The sequence below is a fragment of the Primulina eburnea genome, chromosome 2 (assembly GCF_022965805.1).
Source record: "Primulina eburnea isolate SZY01 chromosome 2, ASM2296580v1, whole genome shotgun sequence".
Lineage (NCBI taxonomy): Eukaryota > Viridiplantae > Streptophyta > Magnoliopsida > Lamiales > Gesneriaceae > Primulina > Primulina eburnea.
This window is the reverse complement of record NC_133102.1, coordinates 14,373,986-14,401,618: the sequence shown is the minus strand read 5'-3', so window position 1 is coordinate 14,401,618 and position 27,633 is coordinate 14,373,986. Positions and strand designations below refer to the sequence as shown.

General features: G+C 36.4%; 1 protein-coding gene across 1 annotated transcript; it reads left to right on the top strand.

Moving 5' to 3' along the window:
* The first annotated feature begins 11,780 nt into the window (after window positions 1–11,780).
* On the top strand, window positions 11,781–13,320 carry LOC140822983 (GATA transcription factor 9-like). Its single transcript, XM_073184032.1, has 2 exons — window positions 11,781–12,197; window positions 12,461–13,320. Exons 1-2 carry the CDS (start codon window positions 11,904–11,906, stop codon window positions 13,118–13,120), a joined length of 954 nt encoding a protein of 317 aa, XP_073040133.1. The 5' UTR covers window positions 11,781–11,903; the 3' UTR covers window positions 13,121–13,320.
* Window positions 13,321–27,633: the final 14,313 nt, after the last annotated feature.

Here is a 27,633-nt window from a genome sequence, read left to right as displayed (position 1 = left end):
TTGAGATCCTTTTGTGACTCCTGTTTCTTGACTACCCCGGTATCATGATCATAGCATGTGCATTTCATATAGGTCTGTATACTCATACTTTTGTACTGGGCGTTCTTATCGCTCACGTCCTCGGTTTTGTTTATTCTTGGACACCCCATTCCCACGGGGCAGGCCTCAGGTTGGACAGCTCAGGAGGAGCAGGAGGAGGACGTTGAGTAGCTGGGTGGTTTAGTTTATCGGTATTGTTTTGATTCGATATGGTTGTATTGGATATTTTATTTTGAGTTATTCTAGACTTCGATTGGGTTGTATAATCGGTATTGTTGTTGACTTTTCCGCTGTTATCTCTGATTATTGTTAATTAGGTTATTTGCATGCTTAGTTTTTGATTAGTAGGTGATTCTGGAATGGGTCACTACATTTATGGTATCAGAGCATGCGTACGATTTTGGGATATAGATTTCTGTTTTAGGATTTCCGTTGACCAATTTACTAGTTCCCCATTCTATTGTTGTAGCGATGGCTGACCACTTTGGTGATGAGAGTAGTCAGGGAAGTGTAGGTCGTTGGGGTGACCAGGACGATCGTAGGCGTCATCGTGAACATCGTCATCGTCGGGATGGTCCTAGGCGTTTTGATTTGCATCGTTTCATTCAGATGGGGCCTAAGCCTCTAGTTGGTGGAGAGACTCCTGATGATGCTGAGGATTGGATAGAGCGCATGGAGAGTTGTTTCCGTGCATTCCAGTGCACCGAGGAGCAGAAGATAGAGACTCTTAGTTTTCTCCTCGAGGGCCGTGCTCGCAAGTGGTGGCGATCGACTTCTGCGCCGATAGTTCAGTCGCAGGGTAGAGCGACTTGGGTCGATTTCCGTGCAGCGTTCATGCAGCTGTACTTTCCTCCAGCCCTTCGCCAGGCCAAGACGATTGAGCTCCTGAACCTTAAGCAGGGGAGTATGTCTGTTGATGAGTATCAGCAGAAATTCTTCGAGTTGTTACCCTTTGCGCCTCATATCAGTGGCAGTTCTGAAGCCAAGTACGATCATTTCCTTCAGGGCCTTAACCAGGAGATCTTTGATCGAGTCACTGTCTGTGATAATCCTACTTCGTACGATGGGTTGGTGAACCGGTGTCGTCAAGCAGAGATCAGTCTCCAGCGTGGTAGGGCTATTCTTTCTTCTAGACCTCCGAGTGTTTTGAGCCCTCGACCTCAGTCTTTCAAGAAATCTGGTTCTTCTTCTTCTGGATCTGGATCAAGGTCTAGCGGTGTTGTTCGCTTTGGTGAGAAGAAGGATTCTTGTGCGCATTGTGGGAAGAACCATCCATCGGAGCAATGTCGAGTAGCCGCAGGAGCTTGTTATCAGTGCGGAGAGATGGGTCATATTAAGAAGAATTGTCGTCAGTTGCGAGGTGGAGCAGGATCTGGTTCTGGATCCCAGACGACTGTTCAGCAGAGGAGACAGGGTCAGGCAGTGGGTAGTTCGAATCTTCGACCTCGTGCCCAAGGTCAGGTTTTTGCGCTGAACCAGGATCAGCCTGAGATGTAATTGTTATACAGTTGTAATGAAGAATATTTGCAGTGTATTGCAATGGTGTTTTATTCTCTTGCCTAGATTTCGAGGACGAAATCTTTTTAAGGGGGGGAGAATGTAGTAGCCCGAATTCCAAATTGGGTAATTAACGGAGTATTGGTGATTAAGAAGGTTTAAGGTGTAATTTTGACCGAGTCATGATCGGACGGACCGAAGATGGTTCGGAAGCACCGAAGAGTTCGTAAGGTCCGAAGTGGGTTCGGTGGATCCGACCATTAGGTGTCAAGAGTTGATCGACACGTGGGAGTTCGGACGTTCCGAAGTGTAGGTTCGGTGGATCCGATCATGAGGTGTCAAGAGCAGCTGGACACGTGCATGTTCGGACGGTCCGAAGTGTATGATCGGAGGATCCGATCATGAGCTGTCAAGAGCCAATGGACACGTAGCGTTCGGACGTTCCGAAGTGTTGTTCGGAGGATCCGAACATGGCCTATAAATAGTGCTCGGATTTCTCATTTTTGACTTGCCATTTCTTGAGATTGAGTCTTTAGTGAGAGATTTGGAAGGTTCTAGGGTAGTTGTTGGTCGAGCGATAGCCAAGAGCTGCCAGGAGTAGTAGCGTAGCGGCGCCTGAGTTACGAGGCAATCGACATCAAAGGGCTGTCGACGGACGAAGGTAAACCCTAAACCTTTGGTAGTACTAGGGAGTGCTGGTTTTGCTAGTCTAGCATGGTAGTATTGTTCATTGGGTGCTTTTGATGCGTAGGCTTGTTCTAGACCTGATTAGCGGTGTTGCGTAAGGCTAGGCTTGCTGTGATAGAGGTACGAAAGTACTATCCGAGATATCCTGGTTGAGTATACATTCATATATGTGTTGCATGAGTATTTGCTGCATTGTTATATGTCATATGATGCATGCTATTATGTCACGAGTTATGATGCATATTGCATATCATGTTGAGCCGTATCTCCTTCGAGATAGCCTTTGCTGTTGAGCTGTATCTCTTTCGAGATAAGCTATATCTTGGGGCCGCTCAGCCCTGTCTTGTGGACGCATGGACACCGAGAGTACACAGTGGCCGACGGGTCGGGAGGGCTTCGGTGGTCCGGGACATTTTAGGTCCACGTCTGTCTTGTAGTGGATGCAGTGACCCAGAGGTTGGACCGCGCGGCACTATCCACTTGGCGCCTCTAGACTGAGCATTGTTGAGATCCTTTTGTGACTCCTGTTTCTTGACTACCCCGGTATCATGATCATAGCATGTGCATTTCATATAGGTCTGTATACTCATACTTTTGTACTGGGCGTTCTTATCGCTCACGTCCTCGGTTTTGTTTATTCTTGGACACCCCATTCCCACGGGGCAGGCCTCAGGTTGGACAGCTCAGGAGGAGCAGGAGGAGGACGTTGAGTAGCTGGGTGGTTTAGTTTATCGGTATTGTTTTGATTCGATATGGTTGTATTGGATATTTTATTTTGAGTTATTCTAGACTTCGATTGGGTTGTATAATCGGTATTGTTGTTGACTTTTCCGCTGTTATCTCTGATTATTGTTAATTAGGTTATTTGCATGCTTAGTTTTTGATTAGTAGGTGATTCTGGAATGGGTCACTACAGAATTGCCTACATCGTTTGGGGCTTTGCGCTTAAAACTGCGACAATGTTGTTGAATAATGTCTATACTAAAGCAGTGGATAAAACACCATATGAGATATGGATGGGAAAAACTCCCAAATATTCTTACATGAGAATATGGAGATATCTTGCTTACGTGAAGCAGACAGTGGGAGACAAATTAGATAGTAGATCCACTTTATGCTACTTTGTGTGATATCCAAAGAATTCTGTTGGATATTATTTCTATCTTCCTAATGAAGCAAAATTGTTTGTTTCAAGAAATGCCACCTTTATGGAAAGGAAATTTCTATTAGATAGAAAAAGGCAAGATGATAGAACTTGAAGAAATTCAAGATACTCCCTCAACTATAGTAGTTGAACCTAATCTCCAACAACCAGTAGTTGAAGTACAAGCTTCTAGGAGGTCTGATAGTCTTCATGAACAAGACCATGATGAGTCTTGTGTTGGATATAATCCAATGAACTTTAAGGAAGCAATATCTGATACTGATTCAACCAAATGGCTTGAAGCCATGCAGTAAAAATTGGACTCTATATATTCAAACCAAGTCTGGACATTGGTGGATCAACCTGAGGGAATCGTTCCTATAGGGTGCAAATGGATCTACAAAAGAAATCTTGGAGGGAATGGGAAGGTAGTGACCTTCAAAGCAAGGCTGGTTGCAAAATATTATACTCAAAGGCAAGGAGTTGACTATGAGAAAACATTTTCACCAGTTGCTATGTTTAAGTCCATTATAATACTACTAGCCATAGCATCATGGTATGACTATGAGATATGACAAATGGATGTCAAGACTGCATTCCTCAATGGAGAAATAAAAGAAGAAATTTATATGTCTCAACCCGGGGGATACACATCAGTAGGAATTGAGCATAAGGTATGCAAACTTCAGAGATCAATATATGGTCTCAAGCAGGCATCAAGGAGTTGGAACCTCGGATTTGATAGTACTATCAAAGAGTTTGGTTTTGCTAAGAATCCTGAGGAACCGTGTGTGTACAAGAAAGTTAGTGGGAGTGCAGTGACATTCCTAGTACTTTATGTTGATGATATCCTGCTCATTGGGAATGATGTAGGATTACTGCAATCAACTAAAGTGTGGTTAGCCAGTAAATTCTCCATGAAAGACATGGGTGAAGCATCCTACGTATTGAGAATACAAATCTATAGATATCGATCGAAGAGGATGCTCGGACTCACCCAAACCACCTATATCGATACCATTATAAAACGATGCTCTGTGGAAGAGTCCAAGAGAGGATACTTACCAATGTGTCATGGTATTACTCTATCTAAAGCTATGTGTCCCAAAACTGATGAAGAGATAGAGATGATGACACGTATTCCATATGCGTCAGCTATTGGTAGTATTATGTTTGGTATGATATCGACTCGTCCTGATGTTGCTTACGCTTTGAGTGTTACAAGCAGATATCAGGCGAACCCTAGTCCAATGCATTGGAAGGCCGTGAAAGACATTCTTAAGTACTTGAGAAGGACTAAGAACTTGTTCATGGTCTGTGGGGGTGGAGAATTAAAATTGGAAGGCTACACTGATTCTAGCTTCTAATGTGATGTAGATGATTCGAAATCGACCTCTGGTTTTGTATTCATGCTTAATGGTGCGGCTGTCTCTTGGAAAAGTTCCAAGCAAGACACCTTTGCGGATTCCACCACTGAAGCTGAGAACATTGGTGCATCTGCTGCAGCCAAAGAGGCAGTTTGGATGAGGAATTTTGTCCAAGTGTTGGGCGTTATTTCTAATGGAGTTGATCCAGTACCATTGTACTGGGACAACATTGATGCCATTGCGCAAGCAAAGGAACCAAGGTCTCATCAGCGATCAAAACATGTACTGAGGAAGTTCCACATCATAAGGGAGATAGTGGGAAGAGGAAACATATCAGTTGAAAGAGTCCCCTCTGTAGATAATGTTGCTGATCCACTTACATAGCCCTTGCCAGGACCATTGTTGGAAAACTTGTTGGAAAAGCATCGCGAAGCAATGTGATTAAGGGTTGTTGGCTCTAGGGCAAGTGGGAGATTGTTAGAGTAGATGTCCTGCAAGCCAACGGTTGGCTAGGGAATTTATTGACTCAAGTGAAATAGACAATCTTTATTTTAATATAATTTAACTTTTAATGGTTTCGTTATACTTTATATGTATACCCATGTAATCAGCATAGATAAAGTCCTTGATTATGCTTTAAAACAATGAATCGTAATTCGATGTTGAAACTCATTTGTAAACACTGCATATTCTAAGTTCGTTCCTAGTCGATTCAGCTGCCTAAAACATGGATAAAGGTCGCTTGAGCTTCAGACTAGCATCTATGATGTTGTGTACTGCGTTTTTTGGTAAGGGCATAGAGATGTCCAAACATGCAGATGGGTAGTCATATGATGATTATACCGAACAACCCTCCCTCGGACTTTCCAAGTGGTTATTATTCATCGAGAGGATAAGTCCGTGGTTATGATTGTACATCATTAGTCCTTACGACCCGGGACAACACTGAGGCTCTATATGCTAGGGCTGTGATTTGACTCGTTTACCGGCTCCAGGAGAGTCATCAGGTGGCGAGGTTGGGTACAGTTGCGACAGATATAGGAGCCAGTGCATTGTAGTCGGGGATTCACCGCTCACCTACGGGTGTGGATATCCTGTGTGATCTGATGAAATAATAGTGCATGAAATCTCTGGCCAGAGTATGAGATGTACGTTAGAGAAGGAGTTCTCAAATAGTACACGCGATGCCACTATTATAGTTATCACATAGTTATCGAATTAATATGCAACCCTCGATGAATCCATGGTTGCAGATTCGATCGGGATATATGAGATGAAGGGACCGTATTGTACGTTAATCATAACCGACTGGTTCTTGCAGGCACTATCAGTGATACCTAGAGGATCATGGGGCAATGCTACTAGACGCTCTTACCATGATCCGATGGGTGCAATCAGAAATGAGTTCTGACATTCTTGATCAAGGTGTTGATGAAAAGAATTTGGCTAACTAGGGTAAGCCCGAATAAAAGATTATGTCCCGAATCACAAAGAGTTGTGAACCCCACGGCTAACTGTATCCCTGAACCATTGAAGATCACACAAGCACTAGATCGTTTGTTCCCGTTGAGAGAATAAATTCAAGAAATTGAATTTATATCATATAGTAAATTCAAGGAGTTGAATTTATGATAATTAAATTTTGAGAGAATAAATTCAAGGAATTGAATTTATAAAATTTGAAATTTTAATTTATTAAACTCAAATGTTGGGTTTATTAAATATTAATTTTGGAGATGATGAAAATTCAAGTAGTTGAATTTATAATTTAAATAATAAATTCAAATGTTGAATTTATAATGTATTTAATTTATTAAGCTCAAAAGTTGAGTTGATTAATTAATAAATTAAATATTGTGGGTAATATGTTTAATGGGCTTGTAAGAGTACAAGTCCAACATAATAATTAATTAAAGTTTTAATGGGCCTTGATTAAATTAATTAAATTAGTTGGACTAGCTCAATTAATTAAATCAAGCGTATTAATGTTAATTATGTAATTAGGCTATGACTTAATTATAAATAGGGGATGCAAGTCAAAACCCTAGCCTACCAAGACAAAAAATTTCGAAAATCACTCTCTCAAACCCTAAGAATTTCGGCCACCTCTTGTAGGGAAAGGGTTTGAATCGTCTCTCAATTATTTTTTCTCCTACGCAAAATATCTTCCTTATTTTCTAGTGCAAATTGGAAGAGGTATAGATCATCCAGTCGTGGACCTAATTAGAAGAAAAGAAAGGAGTCTCTTGAAGAAAGTTCGTAGGGATTCATCAAGAGCTAGATCTGTAATACCGGATCAGTTGGTGCCACGTGAATAATTCACAAAGGTAGAATTTTCTAACACCCTATGTATGTTTTTGTTAAAATCATACGAGCGTCCAAAGAAAATCATATTTTGATTGTCAAAATAAACAAAATTTTAAAACTTCCGCTGCATTTGAGCGTATAGAAAACTAGATCCAACAAAAAGATGGTTTTTGTCGAGTGGCCGAAGCTTGCTAAATCATCATGATTTCGTTTAAGCTTCATGTGTTAGAGAAATCTCGATTCGTGCCACGCCCTATTTGTAAAAAAATGTAACCGTATATGTATATGTTTTTTCTTTCTATATGTAAACATGAGTAATAAATTACCCAGTAATCGCTCTTTTTTGGAAAATGTCACGCTCTTTTTCTTGCATGGTGCCCTTATACATCCAAGTTTATGTCTTTCCAACTCATTCATGAGGCTTGTTTTTGGAAGTGTCTTTTTGGTAGTTATCCTAAAGTCTTCAAATTCAAGAGATGATCTTTGAGTGTTACTTAAGTTATTATTTTATCCACAAGGTTAGTTAATATAATTGAGAATGGCCATTTTCCTTTTTTGGTGTTTGGTTCCAACATTGAGCGAGCATTTGGACTTTTACCCACCCTTGAAGGTGATAGGTTGGCCTTTAAGGAACAAACTCAATGCTAAATAAGTGTATGTACAAGACTCGTTTTTTAATATTATTTAGTGGTCATATATATACACACATATATATATATATAGGAATTTGTTACCCTGCACACCTGGTGTGCAGGGTATCATGAGCACCGCCTACGTGGCGGTGCATGATTGGTCAGCTTTTTTTAAAAAAAAACAAAACAAAAAATTTTGTGTGGTTGTGGGCGTGCCACGTAGACAGGCGCTCATAAGTGTGCAAGGAAGAGGTTGTGGGCGTGCCACGTAGACAGGCGCTCATATATATATATAATCTTTGTGTGTGTTTATAATAAATTAATTGAGAGCAATTTGATTTATTTAAAGGCCTATCACATGATGGCTGACAATGCAACCTCACCTTTGTCACGTGCTTAGTTGGACCCCACGAACTAAAATTGAAAAGATATATTTTTTATTGTTATATATAGAATATTAAAATTATTTAAAAGTGACTGCTTTTTACAGGGATTTTTTATACCAAAGATAAATGATAAGCCGTTTAACTTCAATCTAGAACTCTATTTAATTGTAGTTTTTGTAAGTTAATTTAAGTATTTAACTAATCGATTATGGATTATAGTAAATTAAATAGATAAATTATTAACTTGATTGCAAAACTTAAACATGTTGCGCTAAATTAAATTTCCGTCTAGATACCGGTTTATTTTATTTGAATCACTATATTCATCCCAACGTAATTAGCCATGTTTAAGTGAAAACAATGTTATCTTATTTTTATAACATTGTGATTATGGTGAAACATTTTAAACACATATTAAATAAATTAAATTAATCAAACAATTTTAAAAGAATGAAGATGATGGATGACACGCAGCATACAATGCCGCACTAAAAAATGGCACATATACCTTGTGTATCTAATCATGCAGGAGAATTTGTGAAAAAATTGAAGAATATTCAAAAGCCAGTTAAGTTTTCAGAAAATGAAAATGAATTCATAAAATTGAAAGATTAATTTTTTTTTTTATACTGCGCCATGTTAAATTGGTGCTCAGCAACCCAAATTATGGTTTGAGTTTTATTGACTATTGTGTCAAAATAATCTTAAACATTTTACGATTTTATCCAATTATGACATTTATTTTATCTATATACACGTGTAAGTTGCATATATAAAATCTTTGAATATACAATAATACAATGAGGTCTACGAGTCATGTCTATAATGAAATTCATTAATATGTACTTTATATTCGAAAGTAGTTCTTAGTCAAGTTAGTCGTCTAAAATAAAGATAATGGTTGCTCGAGCTCGATTCGAAGTTCCAGAATTTTAAAACTTTTGGCTCGAATTCGGTTCGAATTAAAGCTTGAGTTCGAGTTCGGATCGAAAGATTCGAGAACATATTCGCGAACTATTTGAATTATTGCTCGAAATAAGTACTCCAAAAGTTCGAAATGTATTTATTTAATATATAATTATATTATATTATTAAAATATTAAAGCTCACAAACAACTTGCGAACTATCGAACAAAAAAATTTGAGTTCGCGTTCGGCTCGAAAAAAATTCGAACATATTTGAGTTCGGGTAGAATTCGATAAACTCGAATATGAATCAAATATTTTTTCGAGCCGACTCGAAAAGCTCGCAAACTTGTTCAGTTCGTTTATATCATTATTTGTGATTATAATTAAATATTTAAACACATATAAATTTAATTAAAATGATCAAACAAATCTAAAAGAACAAAGACGATGACACGCGGTATAGAATGCCGCGCCAAAAATGGCATATATTACTATTCATCGAGAGCCTTGTGTATCTAATGATGAGGAAAGTTTGTAAAACAAAATTGAAGAATATTCAAAAGCTAATTAGTTTTTCATAAATGAAATGCATTCATAAAACTTAAAGATCGAGGCTCAGGTGGTCTCAACCCTTCTCCTCTCCCTAGGTTATAGGATTGAGTCCTCCCGATGTAATAAAAAAAAAATTTGAAAGATTGATATTTTTTATGATATGAGAACTTTCGTTCGATGCACGTTAAGTAAATCTCATATTGATACAATGATATGCAAATAACGTTAACAGATGATTAATCTTTACTTTGGGGGCATATGTCATGTCTTTGGGATTTGTAATAGTAAATGCACATGATATTAAATGAAACATGTGATGTAAATTGGCCAAAATAATAGACCTTGCAACTGTTGAAAACTAAGCCGAAAGCCAGCTTTCATTTTCATGTTGTTTTCATTTCAATTTAAGATGGGGCATTACCATTATGGGAACCAACATTTTAATGAATAAGTTGACACGTGATGCTCAACATCAACAAATTAAAATAAATGGAGCGTAAAGAAAATCGCTCCATTCAACAAATTCTCGAAACATTATTACCATCGGTTTATCTAGAGCAACTTTTAACATGTTATGCATAGAACAAAATGATGCAAGAATACATAAAAAGGATACAAAATGTTACAAATGATACATACATAAGAAATGGTAAAAATTAATTAGTCCTCTAAGCCTAATGAGTATACAAGTGGAACAATAGTGATCATCATTAGATTAAGTCCAAGCTGTACCCATCGTGCTTAAACGTGGGTCAAGGAATATAATAACATGTGTAACACTTGCTATATCGTAAATATTTATTTAAATTTACTGATTGTAGATTTATTTCAAAACTTACCGGAGAACAAAAATTAATTAAAGTTGTGTTTAGATTGATGGATTTCAAATCTATAGATTCCAAATATACTGAGAGTATTTTTGTTTTTTAGAGAAAGAAGACAATAAACTTCAAATCCGCATCTTTCATGTTTATATAATGCTTCTTATTAGTTATGATGAGTTTCAAATTTACTCAATAATGGAAGTATTTGAAATTTATTCAAATTTGTGTTATAACTGTTTCAATAAGTAAGATATTATTTATAATTTCATCTATCATTTCATTGTTGACAACAAAATATAATCAAAATCTGTATATTTTAAATATATTGATTCAAATGCAACCTAAAGAAAATCATAATGGCCAAAGCGCTCTTTTTTTTTTTCTTCAGGATAAATAATTAAAGAGAGAATCAAGCTGTAAACTTGGACATTAGTGGTGTAGTCTCGTCGAGAGATCGATTCTCAAGGGTAAAGGGTTGAATTTTTTTTAGTAAATAAATATTTACTTTATCAATTTCCATTGATTTTGTTGCATAATTAACGTGTAATGGAATATAATATTTCGACCACTTGAAAATTTTCAAAATTTAATAATATTTACTTGCTTATACGTGCATGACATATAAGAAGTATAACGAAATAAAAATATTTATTTTATTTTACATAAAGAATACACGAGTAAAGTGTAATCATGTTTTTTTAAAAAATTATCACGTTTAGCTATGATAAAATGTAGAATATAATATACATTTTCTTTTTAATTCTTGGTATAAGTGGAATTAAAATATCCTTTTTCTAAAAAAAGAAATAAAATAAACTAACATAGATAATTCCCAAATATTATTCCTTGCTTGCTAGTCTCTCGCAAAAAAAGTAGGAGTAAAAAAAAAAACAAATGGGATAGAATGAGAAAAACAAGGAAAAGAAAACCAAAGGGTATTAAAGTAAATTAATCGTGTAACTTTTTTTTTAGACCAAAAGAAAGACAATCAACTAAACTTACTTTACCAATGAGTTGGCGTCGACCCAAGTGGGATTGTCTCTCGTTTATTTAATAAATATATAATGAATCATTTTACATATGAAACACAATTTAATTTGATGGTAATTAAATCATATGAGATCATAAGCTAAACCGACATCGAAAAATATTAATATTTTTAATTATTATTTTTTACACATTTTAGTTAGTTATTCAGCGATTACTTTTATGATTAAGTTTAAAAATCAAATTGATTTGAAAGTGAGATATTTGAACCAATGTAAACGGCTAAGGTTAAATGAATTCATGCATTCATTTTAATTAATAAAAAATAAAAAAGTTTTTTTTATTTATTTGTGCATTTAATATGTAAGTAAATATTTGTTTAATTCCTGTTTTGCCCCTACTCTCACTCATCAAAAGCCCATCCTTCTTACCCTCACTTTCATCACACACGCACAGTCTTCTTCTACAAAAGAAGCTCTTTCCCTTTTTCTCTCTACCGTTACTCTGTTTTTGTCCATTTTAATTTCCTAAAATTAGTTCAACAAAAACCGGGAGGTTGAATTCATACGTTCATGGAGTATTTCGTGGGAAATTATGCAGAATTTTCTTCTGTAGAAAATGGAAATTTGAACAATAATGGCGCTCATTTCATGGTGGATGATTTGCTGGATTTTTCCAAGGCGGATGAAACTATGACCGACTCGTTTCTCGACAACTTGGGAGGGAATTCCGGCTACTCATCCACCGTCACGGCGGTTGACAGCTGTAATTCATCGGTTTCCGCCGGCGAAGGCCAGTTCAACGGTAATGTCAGCTGCCGCAGCTTCAACGAATCGCAGTTTTGCAGCAACGAACTCTGTGTTCCGGTAATTGTACTTATTTTATTTCGGCGAGAATTTTCCGTTATTATTCCTGTATTTTACGATTCTCTGCATGGAGAATGTGTTCTGTATGTATCACGCGTGCGTTTTTGACAGTTTTTTGTGCGCGCCGACATTGATTTTTCCTGATACCAAGTGTGAAATTTCAAAAAGATGTAGCTGGGATTACAGTAATGATGAATTTCTTTTCACACAATTACAAATTCATGTTTAACTAATTTTTTTTTTTAATTTTTTCCCCTCTACAGTATGATGATTTAGCTGAGCTAGAATGGCTGTCGAATTTCGTGGAAGAATCCTTCTCGACCGAGGACCTACATTTCATCCCCACAAACACAACAGCACCCGCCGCCAAAAGCGCCGCCGCCGACACTTCTTCTTCCGTCACCACCACCCACTCGCCACCAATTTTCTCCACCGATGTCTCAGTCCCAGGCAAAGCCCGAAGCAAACGCTCACGCGCCGCACCCTGCGATTGGTCTTCTCGCCTCCTCCTCGTTTCCCCTTCCCCAAACCTCAAAACGACACCGGCAAACAAAAAACAACCCGCAGAAACCCATGGCCGGAGATGCCTTCACTGTGCTTCGGAGAAGACCCCACAATGGAGAACTGGCCCGATGGGCCCGAAAACCCTGTGCAACGCCTGTGGGGTCCGCTTCAAATCGGGTCGCCTCGTACCCGAGTACCGACCCGCCGCGAGTCCGACTTTTATCACGACGAGGCATTCGAATTCACACCGGAAGGTGATGGAGCTCCGAAGGCAAAAGGATCTCCAAAGACAGCAGCAGCAACAGAACCAGAATTTGCTTAGTCAAGTCTCCATTTTCAACGTATCCAACGGCTGCGATGAGTTCTTCATTCACCATCGTGACAGTATCAACGGTCGTGATTACAGGCACATGATATAGTGAGTGTGCAATCACGTATTAGTCAAGTCTCCCTAGTTTTGCCAAGTAAAAAAAAAAAAAACTATCCTAATTCATAACCCAAATTTTGTTCCCCTAATTCACCATTAGATATTTGAATTTTGAAGTAGAAGTGGAGGGAGAAGATGGTCAATTCAATTGTAGAAGTTATAATGCATTTTATTCCTAGCTTTTGCAATCAATTCATTAGTTTTTTTATTTAATTTTTATGTAAATCATGATAAAAGAAAGTTGAAATATAACATTATCGATTATGGAAAAAAAAAAAAAAATTACTCCATAACCCAACAAATAAAGGTTGTCTCTAATTCGAATCATTATTTTAATTAAAAGTACAAATTTAAATAGATCTTAGTTGGAAAAAGTATAGGGCTCCTTCTCTTTTTCGTGTGTGTCTGTGTGTGTTTTGGCTAGTTGACAAAGTAAAATTGAAAAATATTATAGGAGGGTGGAGAAAAAAAAGATGCAGATGAAGAAATATGAAGCTGGAAAGTTGTTGCTTACAATCATGGGAATGGGTGCAGAGCTTTTATCAATGAGCAATGGGCCATGGGATTACGGGAAGATTGTGTCTATTTCTTCAAAGTTTGGAAATTTGCACATGGAGGGCCTCTCTCTCAACCAAAAATTAGGACAAAAATCATTTTCGTGCTCCAAGTTAAGAGATTACGTTACATAAATGAATAAATTCATGTTCATTCCTAGATAAAATGGAAATTGCATAAGCTTCTAGATTGAACTATTTTTAAAAATAGGAGGATAAAATTTTAACTGAGAATCAAAAACTATTTTTATCTCTAAATATTCATTGACTCGTTATATAGATAATAAGAAGTAAAAAATTAACAAAACCATGGATTTCAGTGATTAATTTACTTAATCATATTTAATTAACGTGGTTGTTCGTAGATATAAATTAATAAAAAAAAAACATCGTGTGGTGTACGAAGCATGCTCGCATGGAAATGCCTTTAGAATCAACGTGGGGAATTTTCGGAAAAAAATGGTCAAACAAAATTTCATTATTAGCTCGCTAAATAAAAATGCTTAGATCTTAATTATGCGTAAATTAAGATTGGTCTTATTTGTCAGCTAGAGAACTGTCTACTCAATCCTAGACATTTTACCCTTCCTCGGGGCCCACCATTAATATCCTAGTCAACTTGGGAAAACTCCATTTCTTTTTCCTCAAATAACTAAAATATCAATTAAAGGAAAATTTATTTATTTTATCATTATATGTATATATATATATGTGTGTTTGTTCTTTGCGATTATTATTTTTTAAGTTATTGAATTTTGGTTTTAATTTTAATAATTTATCTTTTTATCTGATCTGATATTGTTGTGACATCGATGATGTATTAATACAACGATATCATGTATAATATGACATTAGGACTCTTAATTAATAAAGAATAAATTACCAAAAATTAAAAAATATATTAATAAGATTGAAATTTAATAACAAAATAATTAAACAAACATACATGATGATGAATGTTCCAACTCGACCTATATAACATATATTTGTTTATTAAATATCATTCATAAGTACTTACTATATATATATATATATATATATATATATATATATCAGTTTTGATATGCTGCACACCTACTGTGCACACCAATGTGGGCACTGATGAGGTGTCACTCACCCATTGGAAGCGCAATTTTTCTATATTTCATCACATCCAATGGGTGAATGACACCTGATCGGTGATCATATAGGTGTACCCGGTAGGTGTGCAGCATATCAAAACTATATATATATATATATATATATATATATATATATATATATATGCCGGACTAATACTTTTTTAACTTTAAATTTTATTATATTCAATCACATTTTTGATATTTTTATTAAAAGGTCATAAAAATTATCGATAAATTATATTCTTAAAGTCAAATGGATATAATTAATGTGTTCTATTAAGCACAAGTACTAATTTATGTGCACGTACGAATACGATTATCATTATTATTATTATTATTATTATTATTATTATTATTATTATTGAAAATGAGTCTACGTACTCCACAATTTACTTCAAATTTCAATAAATGGGACGACTTTTTTTGATAGAATCGATCGAACCCTAAGTTTAGATCCAAAGAAACTAATTACTCCTCGGTGTTGAAGAAGTTGATTTGCTAGTTGCTACCATACATGATACATGGAAGGTTGAACGATGAATATGTATTTTCTCAACAGAGTAAACTTTATTTTATTAGAAGTTATGCATACATACATACTGTTAGAATTGATGTTCAGCAAGCCAACGGTTAGCTAGGGAATTTTAATTTGACTCAAGTGTAATAAACAATCTTTATTTTAATATAATTTAACTTTTTATGGTCTTGTTTTACTTTATCTGTGTACCCATGTAATTAGCATAAATAAAGTCATGGATTATACCTCAATACAAATGAATCGTAATTCGATGTAAACTCATTTGTAAACACTGTATAATTTAAATTTGTTCTTAGTCGATTCAGCTGCCTAAAACATGGATAAATGTCGCTTGAGCTCGAGACTAGCATCTGTGATGTTGTGTACCGCGTTTCTTGGTTAGGGTATAGAGATGTCCAAACATACAGATGGTAGTAATATGATGATTATATCGAACTACTCTCCCTATGACTTTCCAAGTAGTTATCATTCGTCGAGATGATAAGTCCGTAGTTATGATAGCACACCATTAGTTCTTACGACTCGAGACAACACTGAGGCTCTATATGCTAGGGTTGTGCTTTGACTCGTTTACCAATTCCAGGAGAGTCATCAGGTGGCGAGATTGGGTACAGTTGTGATACATGTAGGAGCCAGTGCATTGTAGTCGGGAATTCACCGCTCATCTATGGGTGTGGATATCCTATGTGATCTGATGTAATAATAGTAAATGGAATCTCTGGCCAGAGTATGAGATGTAGGTTAGAGAAGGAGTTCTCCAGTTTTACATGCGATGCCGCTATTTATTCTCAAATATGTGTCACATAGTTATCGAATTATTATGCAACCCTCGATGAACCAATGGTTGCAAATTCGATCGGGATATATGAGATGAAGGGACCGTAGTGTACATTAATCATAAACGACAGGTTCTTGCAGACACTATCAGTGATACCTAGGGAATCATGGGGCGATGCTGCTAGACGCTATTACCATGATTCGATGGGTTTAATCAGAAATATGATTCCTTACATTCTCATGATCAACAGTTGATACATAGAATGAAGGAAATTAAGGTAAGCCCGAATAAAGGATTATATCCTGAATCACAAAGAGTTGTGAACCCACAGCTAGCTGTATCCTTGAATCATTGAAGTTCACACAAGCATTGGTTTACTTGTTCCCGTTGAGATAATAAATTCAATGAGTTGAATTTATAAGAGATAATTTTGATATGATCAATTGATAAGCTTATAAATAAAGTTTATAAAAATTTTGAGAGCATAACTGTTAAGACAATCAAAGGAGTACACCTACCTTATTTAGACATTGGTGATCTCGAAATTAAAGTGTGCATCATAATAACAAACAAGTTGAAAATGTCACATCGATGATATTGAATCATTGATCCGGATTATGATGAGATTAATGTAATTGAGCATGGATCATGGACTTGTAAGAGTATAAGCTCATCATGCAAATTTATGAAAGTTCAAATGAGCTTTAATAATTAATTATATTTTAACTAAGTTAAAATATAGCCATTAAGTTTTTATAAAATATAATATTGATTTATGTAATATGAAAATATTCATGATACCATAGTTTAAAACTTGCACACAAAAACAAAATAAGTTAATGCATGATATTCTTGAAAAGATATATGCATAAAGTCGAGATTGGTCTTGGATATGGAATGAAATTAGAATCTATAATTAACTCAATTAATACGATTAATTAAGTTAAGGATGGATTAGAAAAATAATAAGGATTTTATTATTCTTATAGCACAAGGATATTTCATTCGAGAATTAAAAGAATGACAAAAGATTTATTGAAATCTAATTACTTGATTAATATGGTTAATTAAGGAAACAATTATTAGTTAAAATAATTAACTATATACTTGTTATTTTAATTGATTTTATGAAACATATGTCCTTTTTATTGCTTAAAAGTACTAGATTTTTTTATTTTTTATTTTTTTAAAAAAAACACTCAATTTCGGCCATGAGAATAAACCCCTAAAAATATTTTACAAAATATGTTGGAATATTTCATGTTCGCAATCTTGATTTTGATGTTAACAAAACTTGTTATTGTGTTTCTAACATATTTACTCAAGTGTGAAGTTGCAAACACAAGAAGCAAGCTGAAACTGAATTCTGCACAAACTGAATTTCTAGCAAGCTTCGGTGTTTTGATGATATAACTTAACTGGATGATTCAAATGACATTCCGCCAATTTGACTTATCAGAAACTCAATTTAGAACAAGTCTTATTTCACGTAAGTTGGGTAAAATCGGAAGTTATCATGGTCTAACTGATCGCTCAACTATCAAACTGATCACACGAAAACAACAATCAGTTGGGTTTGAGCAGCTGCGGTATTTTGGTCATATCTCTCAGCTCGGTTATTGAAACGAAACGATTCAGTATGCGTTGGAAAGATAAGATGAAGATCTACAAATCATCTTCAGAAGTCAAAGTCTGAATCGAAGCTTATGATGCTAATAAATGACGATGCTGACCTGCTGACCAACCATCTGCTGACCTGCTGACCAACCAACTTAACTGAACCAGCAGTTGACCAACTGAACTGAACCAGTTGCTGACCAGTTGAACTGAACGACCAGTTGAGTTGACCATAGTTGACCAGTCGGGAAAATGCCCAGCAAGCTGAATTTGACCGTTGCAATCTCGGAAACAGTACAGAAACTTCTCAAACGGTCATATTCTTGTGTCTAACGTATATATCATTGTTGGGGCTTATAAATACAACATATTGAAGATCAAACAACAGCTTTTGAAGAGGATTCAAAGCATGGGCAGTTAGCATGAAGAAATCAGCTAGTTGAGAGCACAAGCCCTTGTGTGAGGATACATTTGAGATGTACACTGTAACTGATAAATTCCTCACACACGATCACTCACACATATACGAGAGAGTTGAAGTTCAAAGATTAGTTGAGTGAGTCTTGCACAAAAACGTAAAACTTGTGTATGTAGTCTTTGCATATGAGACATTAAACAATATGCTGATTGTGAGGTGCTGCCTACAATTTTGAGTGCTAGGAGTTCAGTTTAGGCAGTGGGTAAGTCCTAGCTGAATGAGTTTGTACAAAAGTGTTGTATAAATCAAAATCTTCTAGTGAACCCTTCCCAAGGAGAAGAAGGGATGACGTAGGAGCATTTGAAGTTTCTGAACATCCATAAACAAATTCGTGTCTATTTGTTTATTGCATTTACTTATCATTTTCGTAGTTTTTAAAGAATGCATTGTTGAAGCATTTTATGTGCTCTTCAAATACCAAAATATTGCATACCAAGTGTTTGATAAAATGCTTCAACTAAAATATTTTTACTCATTCAACTTGCATATATTTTAAATGGTTTACAAAATATTTATTCGGTTTCTACGAAAGATTATTTCGAGTGTTTTCCGCTTGATTTCATATCAAACTTTATTTAATTCATCGGTGTTCAATATTTCAAGACCGAGCTATCGTAGCCCATCGATTTTCCCCTTACCCGATCCTAACAAGTGGTATCAGAGCCGGTTGTTCTTGAAAGAACATTGAAACTGATTTTGATGTTTAAAATTCAAATTTCAGATTTTTTACACATATATATGCAAAACTGAATTTTCGCGCAGCTTGCAGCGACCGTGGGAAAAATGACATATCACCTGGCTCGAGTGTCCAAATGACAAAGCGCTTTTTGCGTTGCAAACTAGACTCGTAGAGGTTTACATCGGTATAAAATTTGCAGCCTAATTATGCCCGAGAAAATACAGTTTATTTGTTGAAAACAGAGCATATGTGCTGCAGCAGAAAATGAGCCATCGAGAAAATTTGTTAGTTATCCCTCCTCTTTTACATTTTTCAAAATTTCAAAAATATAGGGGGAGAAATCATTATAGCTTTAATGAGTAGATTATTTTTAAATATTGAGGGAGAGAAAATTTTGTTTAAAATGTTTTGAAATATGACTTTTTGATTCACACAAAAAGGGGGAGAAATATGTTAGTTGAGTTGATTGTTTATCCAAGTTTTGTGATCATTAAAAAGGAGGAGATTGTTGGAATATTTCATGTTCGCAATCTTGATTTTGATGTTAACAAAACTTGTTATTGTGTTTCTAACATATTTACTCAAGTGTGAAGTTGCAAACACAAGAAGCAAGCTGAAACTGAATTCTGCACAAACTGAATTTCTGGCAAGCTTCAGTGTTTTGATGATATATCTTAACTGGATGATTCAAATGACATCCGGTAATAGGACTGATCAGAAAACTCAATTTGGAACAAGTCTTATTTCACGTAAGTTGGGCAAAATCGGACATTATAATGGTCTAACTGGGCTGATTTCAGCACACCAGCTGAAACTGAACCAACTGAACCAGCTGCTGACCTGCTGACCAACCAACTGAACTGAACCAGCTGCTGACCTGCTGACCAACCAACTGAACTGAACCAGCAGTTGACCAACTGAACTGAACCAGTTGTTGATCAGTTGAACTGAACGACCAGTTGAGTTAACCAGAGTTGACCAGTTGACCAGAGTTGACCAGTCGGGAAAATGCCCACCAAGCTGAATTTGACCGTTGCAATCTCGGAAACAGTACAGAAACTTTTCAAACGGTCATATTCTTGTGTCTAACGTATATATCATTGTTGGGGCTTATAAATACAACATATTGAAGATCAAACAACAGCTTTTGAAGAGAATTCAAAGCATGGGCAGTTAGCATGAAGAAATCAGCTAGTTGAGAGCACAAGCCCTTGTGTGAGGATACATTTGAGATGTACACTGTAACTGATAAATTCCTCACACACGATCACTCACACATATACTAGAGAGTTGAAGTTCAAATATTAGTTGAGTGAGTCTTGCACAAAGACGTAAAACTTGTGTTTGTAGTCTTTGCATATGAGACATTAAACAATATGTTGATTGTGAGGTGTTGCCTACAATCTTGAGTGCTAGGAGTTCAGTTTAGGCAGTGGGTAAGTCCCAGCTGAATGGGTTTGTACAAAGTGTTGTATAAATCAACATCTTCTAGTGAACCCTTCCTAAGGAGAAGAAGGGGTGACGTAGGAGCATTTGAAGTCTCCGAACATCCATAAACAAATTCGTGTCTATTTGTTTATTGCATTTACTTATCATTTTCGTAGTTTTTAAAGGATGCATTGTTGAAGCGTTTTATGTGTTCTTCAAATACCAAAATATTGCATACCAAGTGTTTGATAAAATGCTTCAACTAAAATATTTTTACTCATTCAACTTGCATATATTTTAAATGGTTTACAAAATATTTATTCGGTTTCTACGAAGGATTATTTCGAGTGTTTTCCGCTTGATTTCATATCAAACTTGATTTAATTCATCGGTGTTCAATATTTCAAGAACCGAACTATTGTAGCTCATCGATTTTCCCCTTACCCGATCCTAACAAAATATTTTACCCTTTTAAAATAAAACACTAACCAACTAGCATTTTACAAATCAAGTGAAATAGTCATAAAAATGAAATCGTCGCATGTTTTACCAAACCTAAAAAAAATGAACTTGAAAAGTATAGCTCATACTAAACCTCTCAAAATCTCTCAAAAACATAAATAAATAGTCTTAAAATCATTAATGTAAATCATGAATCATAAATCGTAAATACGAAAAAATGGGTGCGCTGGTCCTCGGGTTGTGTGCACCTTCAGTCTAGTCAAATCATCCATCAAGACCTCCCTCAAACTCACCTGCATCCATCACACCTAGTGAGTCTAAAGACTCGACACACCATAATCTTTATAACAAATAATACGTATAAAACCACATCAACAGTGAAAATACTTTTACGTAAAAATAACATTTTCATGACATGCATAAATAAACCTTAACTTTCCTTTTCCTCAACATGACATAACATAAAACCTTTTAACATGATCATAAATATTTTCTTTTTCTTTTTTCTTATTGTTGAATTCAGATCGTTAAGTGTGACTTTCCTCAAACCTCGAAAGTCGATGGATCCATCTACATGAAACCGCAGTACTGGGCGGCGAGGGACACCAGCAACACTCTCATCGGTCAAATGGGCCCTGACCTATCCTCTTTCGAATAGAAACACGATCGTCGGAGTTCTCTCTGGGGCCTTCTCCCATAAATGGGCTCCCTCTGGGGCCTTTTCCTCTCACGACATTCCCATTCTTACCATTACCTCATACTGTTACCTCATATTCGTAATAATGGAAACACAATCGTCGAGCTCCTACTGAAACCGTCACGCTCACGATATCTCCAACATTATCGAATTAGTCACAATTACTTCACTTTCTTCAACGTTTACATTCTCATTACTTTAAAAATAATCATGCATAACATATAATTTTGTTTTTTTTTAAACCAAGCATGCAACATGTCTTTTAAATGTCTTCCTTAAATAATAAAAATCCATAGACATTTAAAAATCATAATTTAATCATGAACATTTCATAAAAATTTAAAATTAATCATATTATCATAAAAAAAACATTTAGGGTACTGCCACGACGTTTACTAATTTTAGGTGTAAAAAGATCGTTTCATCCCTAGACATAAAATTCCTCGATTTTGACTTTTTCTTGAATTTATTGACTCTAACATGTCCTAAATAATTATTTAAGTCTAAATTAATTTTCTCATAATTTTATTTAGCTTAAATATTAAACTTTTTCATTTATCTTTAATTAATTGTTTTGACGGTGTTTTTATCCCGAAAAATCCCAAATCTTCATATAAAATTCCTAAATTCAAAATTTAGTCTTTGGCCATTCTCGTTTTCTTTAGAAGCCCTATTATGACACATAAACTTCGACCTCGAGCCATCTTTCGATTTTCTCGAGTCACCCCCAAACCAAGTTGATCCAACACCTGACCAACACCCTAGAGTACCCTACTGGACCCTAAGTTCACTTAGAAACCACCCCAAAATCGAAAAACGTGAACCAATAGCAAGGACTCTAGTTTCTTGTGTTTAGGACCTAACCAACGAGCCCAGCCCTGAACCAACACATTGTGCACTTCCCTAAGACCCTTAGGACACGCCCTAGCCCAGCCTCTGAGCCTTGGACCGAGCCCTTCCCTCCCAGCAAGCTGCGCAAACCCTGCGCAACTCTTGACAGTTTCTCGGGTAGGAGTCCTTGCTGTCAAAGACTCCTCCCAAGCCCCTTAGCTCGAGTCCTAGCATGGCTAGAACTCTCCCCTTGACTCCCCCACGACCTTGGCTAGCCTCTGGACAGAAGCCAACACCAAGCCCGTCATGGTGTACAAACCCGAACCCTCAAACCCCATGTAGTATCCCGATGCCTAATTTGAGTTAATTATTGGATTAATTATATTTCGGTGGGATCGGAAGGACCGAACAGGGTTCGGATCGTCCGATCAGGGTTCGGATCGTCCGATCAGGATTCGGATCGTCCGAGACAGGTGGATGGAACCGTGGAAGACATGCAGGATTCGGATCGTCCGATCAGGGTTCGGATCGTCCGAGACAGGTGGCTGGACTCGTGGAAGACATGCATGGTTCGGATCATCCAAAGTGTACCGGTTCGGATCTTCCGAAGTGGATCGGATCGTCCGAACGTTGGCTATAAATAGAGGCGCGAGGCTTCATTTGTTACTCGCCAATTCCGAGCGTTCCAGAGCGTTTTAGTCGTTTCCGATTGGTTTCTAGTCTTTTCCCGAGGTTCAGGCACTAGCGGGGAGCTACTGGTTTTGTAGCGGAGCTGTGCTCTAGTTGGGAGCTAGCGGCATCAGTGGGCTGACTGCGGACGCAGACGTGAGTCTAGAGCTGATCGTTAGGATCTGCTGGTTTGAGGTACGAAAGTACTATCCGAGATATCCTGGTCGAGTATACATTCTTATATGTGTTGCATGATTATTTGGTGCATTGATATATGTCATATGATGCATGCTATTATGTCACGTTTATTACTGCATGTTACATTTCATCTTGAGCCGTATCTCTTTCGAGATAGCCTTTATTGTTGAGCTGTATCTCTTTCGAGATAAGCTATATCTTGTGGGGCCGCTCAGCCCTGTCTTGTGGACGCATGGACACCGAGAGTATACAGTGGCCGACGGGTCCGGAGGGCTTCGGTGATCCGGGACATTTTAGGTCCACGTCTGATCTTGTAGTGGATGCAGTGACCCAGAGGAGTACCGCGCGGCACTATCCACTTGGCGCCTCTAGACTGAGCATATTGAGATCTTTTGTGACTCTTGTTTCTTGACTACCCTGGTATCATATCATAGCATGTGCATTTCATATAGGCTTGTATACTCATGCTTTTGTACTGGGCGTTCTTATCGCTCACGTCCTCGGTTTTGTTTATCTTGGACACCCCATTCCCACGGGGCAGGCCTCAGGTTGGATGGCTCAGGAGGAGGATGTTGAGGACGTGGAGTAACCGGTTGGTTTAGATCTTCAGTACCATTTGATTCGATATGGTTGTACCGCATACTTTCATTTTAATTTGAGTTGTTCTGGATTTTCGATTGGGTTGTATAACTTTCATTTGTTGACCTTTTCCGCCATTATCTCTGATTGTTATTAATTAAGTTAATTGCATGCTTAGTTCTTGATTAGTAGGTGATTCTGGAACGGGTCACTACACCCCATGACAGCAATATTAAAACCAACTTCTCGTTCCTTGATGTGTGGTGTTCGGTGTGTGTCTGGGACTTCTTTTAACGTGTAAGGACATCACTTTATCAAGTCTTAACATCATGGCGGCCCCTTAGTATAAACAAAAACGTGAATCATGGCATAAAATCGATGGTGTATAAATCATGCATATAAACACGAAAACAACAATATGAACTTCATATTTTCATACACGCCACTTTTGAAACTATATTATGACATGATGGATGAGAAAAGGAGATGTACGGCGTGCCATATAACGCACGAAAAACCGTTGACATCGAAGAACGGAGTGAAACCTTGGGCTTGTTCTACCTTGCACCCTTAAAATTTCTTCCAAAGTGTGTGTGTGTGTGAGCCGTGTGGTTGAGGGTTTTTTTGGAGAGTTTATTCTGAATTTTAAAGTGGGAGGCGTGAGGCATGGTGTAGGGTTTTGGTGATTAACGTACACTTTAAATAATAATTAAATACCAACAAGCTTTTAGGCCTATTAAGCCTCTAAATTAAGCCCATTAGTCTTAATTAGGATTTAATAAATATTATCAAAGTTTTTTGTTTAAATAAATATGTGAATTTAATAGCCGAGTTGCCAAAAAACTCGCATTTTTTTTGAAAAACAACACCGATAAAATTTACGTCCCGACATATAAAATCACCTCAAAACCCCTTATTTTCAAAAATATGAAAAACCATCAACCATATTTTAAACAATTAAAAATAATTATAAAACATTTTACGTTTTTTCAGCCATCGATCTCTGTTCCTCGATCGCAACTTGAATATTCCTAAAAAAATATAATTTTATGCATGATGATAATAAAATCCTATTTAACATATACACATGTATGTCACATAATAAATTAGCAATTAAAATCAATTAATTACTCATTTTTCATATTTCCTAGATTTGTATGCAGTTGCGTTACGTCGTCTTAATTTTGGACCTTATATTTTAAGATGACCGAAACTTGGGTAAAAAAGATAAGGAGAATGTCTCCAAAATCATCAATCGGCCATTTTTGTTGTTGTGCTCTAAAACGTTTTGAACCAATTTTGTTCTTTTAATCTCTACGTAAAAAATCTTCTACACTTTATAGTGCAAATTAGAAGAAGAACATATATTCCAGTCGTATACTTGATTCGGAGATCGAAGAAAGTCCGTAGGGAATTCAACAAGAGCTATATCCGTCAATACCAGAATAGTTGAATCCGAATGAATTAATTCACTAAAAGTATAACTTACTAAGCATCATTTGTATGTTTATTCAATTTAAACCATACGAGTGCTCAAAAAAATATTTGATTGTAAAAAAAAAATTTAAAACTTCCGCTACGTTTTGGGCACAAAAAAACCGAGATCCAACAAATATACATACATACATACATACATATATATATGAGTAGATCTTATGTGCTGTAGTATCACGGATCTATATCTATAATATTTTTCACTCAATCATCATATATGATACAATATACTTTTCACATAAAAATTATTAATTTTCATTTAAAACAACATATATTATACAATATTTATTAATAACATAACTAAAAAAATGATACTTTTGAAGCGAAAATAATATTTTTTTATAGTTTGAGTCAGAGATCTGTTCTTCAAAGTTTTTCCGTGAAACAATTCCACATATATTTTTGTGTGTGAATATATATATGGTTTCTGAAATGAGACTATTTCTGAGACGTCTATTACTTAAACTACTAGAATTTTTTTTTAAAGATAAATCTCGAAATATACATTTTATACACATGCATGCGATAACAGCTGAAATTTACACGTTTTAAAATAAAAGTATTCAAAAGTAAAACATGCGAAAATCCTGACAACCATCAACATATAAAAATGAAAGAGTAAGAAAATATCCAATATCACCCTAACTCATAAAACGTAATGAGCGGAAATATGGTCTTCGGGTTATCGTGCGCACATCCAGCCCCGCATACTCGGTCTTCGGCGCCTCCAATCTACTCATCGATATGCTCACATATATCATTCACACATAGTGAGTATAAAGACTCAACATACCTAAATCGGTATAAAAAAGTACATATACATAATATGCAACATTGAAAAGTATTGTACTGAACATGAACTTCATGATCTTAAAAGCGTGAACACAAAACGTAACATAAACATAAACGTGTCAAAAAAATTCATCAACATATTAGCATACGTATTTATTTTTTTTATTTGAATTTCGTTCATTTGCTATGACTTTCGTATCATCGTATTAGTTGATGAATCCATATACTTATAACCGCGGTACCCGGTAACGGGGACATCAATGACAATATTACCCATCCCTGAGTCTTGGCCTTAACGCGTCCTGAAATTCATCTTATGCACGTAAGACTCCCTCACCTTCAGCTGGTGGTATCTTGATCGGAGATCTATTTTCGAGAATACTGATGCTCCCTGAAGATGATCAAATAGATCTTCGATTCTGGGCAGTGGATACTTATTCTTTACCGTGACCCTGTTCAGCTCTCTGTAATCAATGCAAAGCAGCATGCTGCCGTCCTTCTTCTTAACAAACAGTACCGGTGAGCTCCATGGAGAAAATCTCGGGTGAATGAAACCCTTATCTATCAAATCATGTATCTGATCATTAAGCTCTTTTATCTCTACAAGTGTTAGATGATAGGGTGCCTTAGAAATCAGCACTATACCTGGCATCAGCTCGATAGAGAAATCAACCTCCATGTCTAGTGGAACACATGAAACATCGTCCGGGAAAACGCTGGGGAAATCCCTGACCACCTCGACGTTCTCTAGCCTCTGACTGACTAGCTCTAGCCTCTGACTGACTGTCACGATATTGGCCAGGAATGCTTGGCAAGCTCTTCTCATGAGCATACTCGCACATATGTAAGAAATGATGTGCGACATTTGCTGACGTCTTGCTGCCTAAAAAATAAGTGGCTTCTCGCTGGGCGGTCGGACAGATACCGACCTCCGTCGAAAATCTGTAGCGGCTTTGTTCGAAGAAAGCTAGTCCATACCCAAAATAGTATCGAACTCCAGAAACGGTAGCACTATCAAATCTTCTTGCACCGTATTTTTCTGTAACTGAAGCTCCAATCTCTTCACTATCTGTGAGGTAAACATATGATCTCTGGACGAATCCAAAACTCTGAATCCCAAATCCATAGCTTCTAGTATGATTCCTAGTCGTTTGACAATGACTCAGATATAAATGAATGTGTAGCTCTGGAATCTAGCAAGTGACAAATGACTCGGATATAAATGAATTTGTAGCTCCGGAATCTAGCAATGCATACGTGGCTACACCTGAAATATATATCCTCCTGCGACAAAATATACCATCAAATCTGTTCGTGTTGAAACTTAAGAACTTTTCTATTAGTAATTAACCCAAAATCCTCAGACAATCACTGATTTATTTATGTTGTCCAATCCAAATTTCGAATTTTACCCCAAAAATTTCAGAAATTGCAAATTGACCCCTAAAGTTTCGACTTCTTAAAAATTTGGCTCTTGAAAATTTCAAAAATTGCATCTTAATCCTCATGAAATGTCGAATTTAGTCAATTTAAACCTTAAAATTCTTGAAAATTATTACCTTGGCCCCAAAATTTTTGAAATAAGCAAAA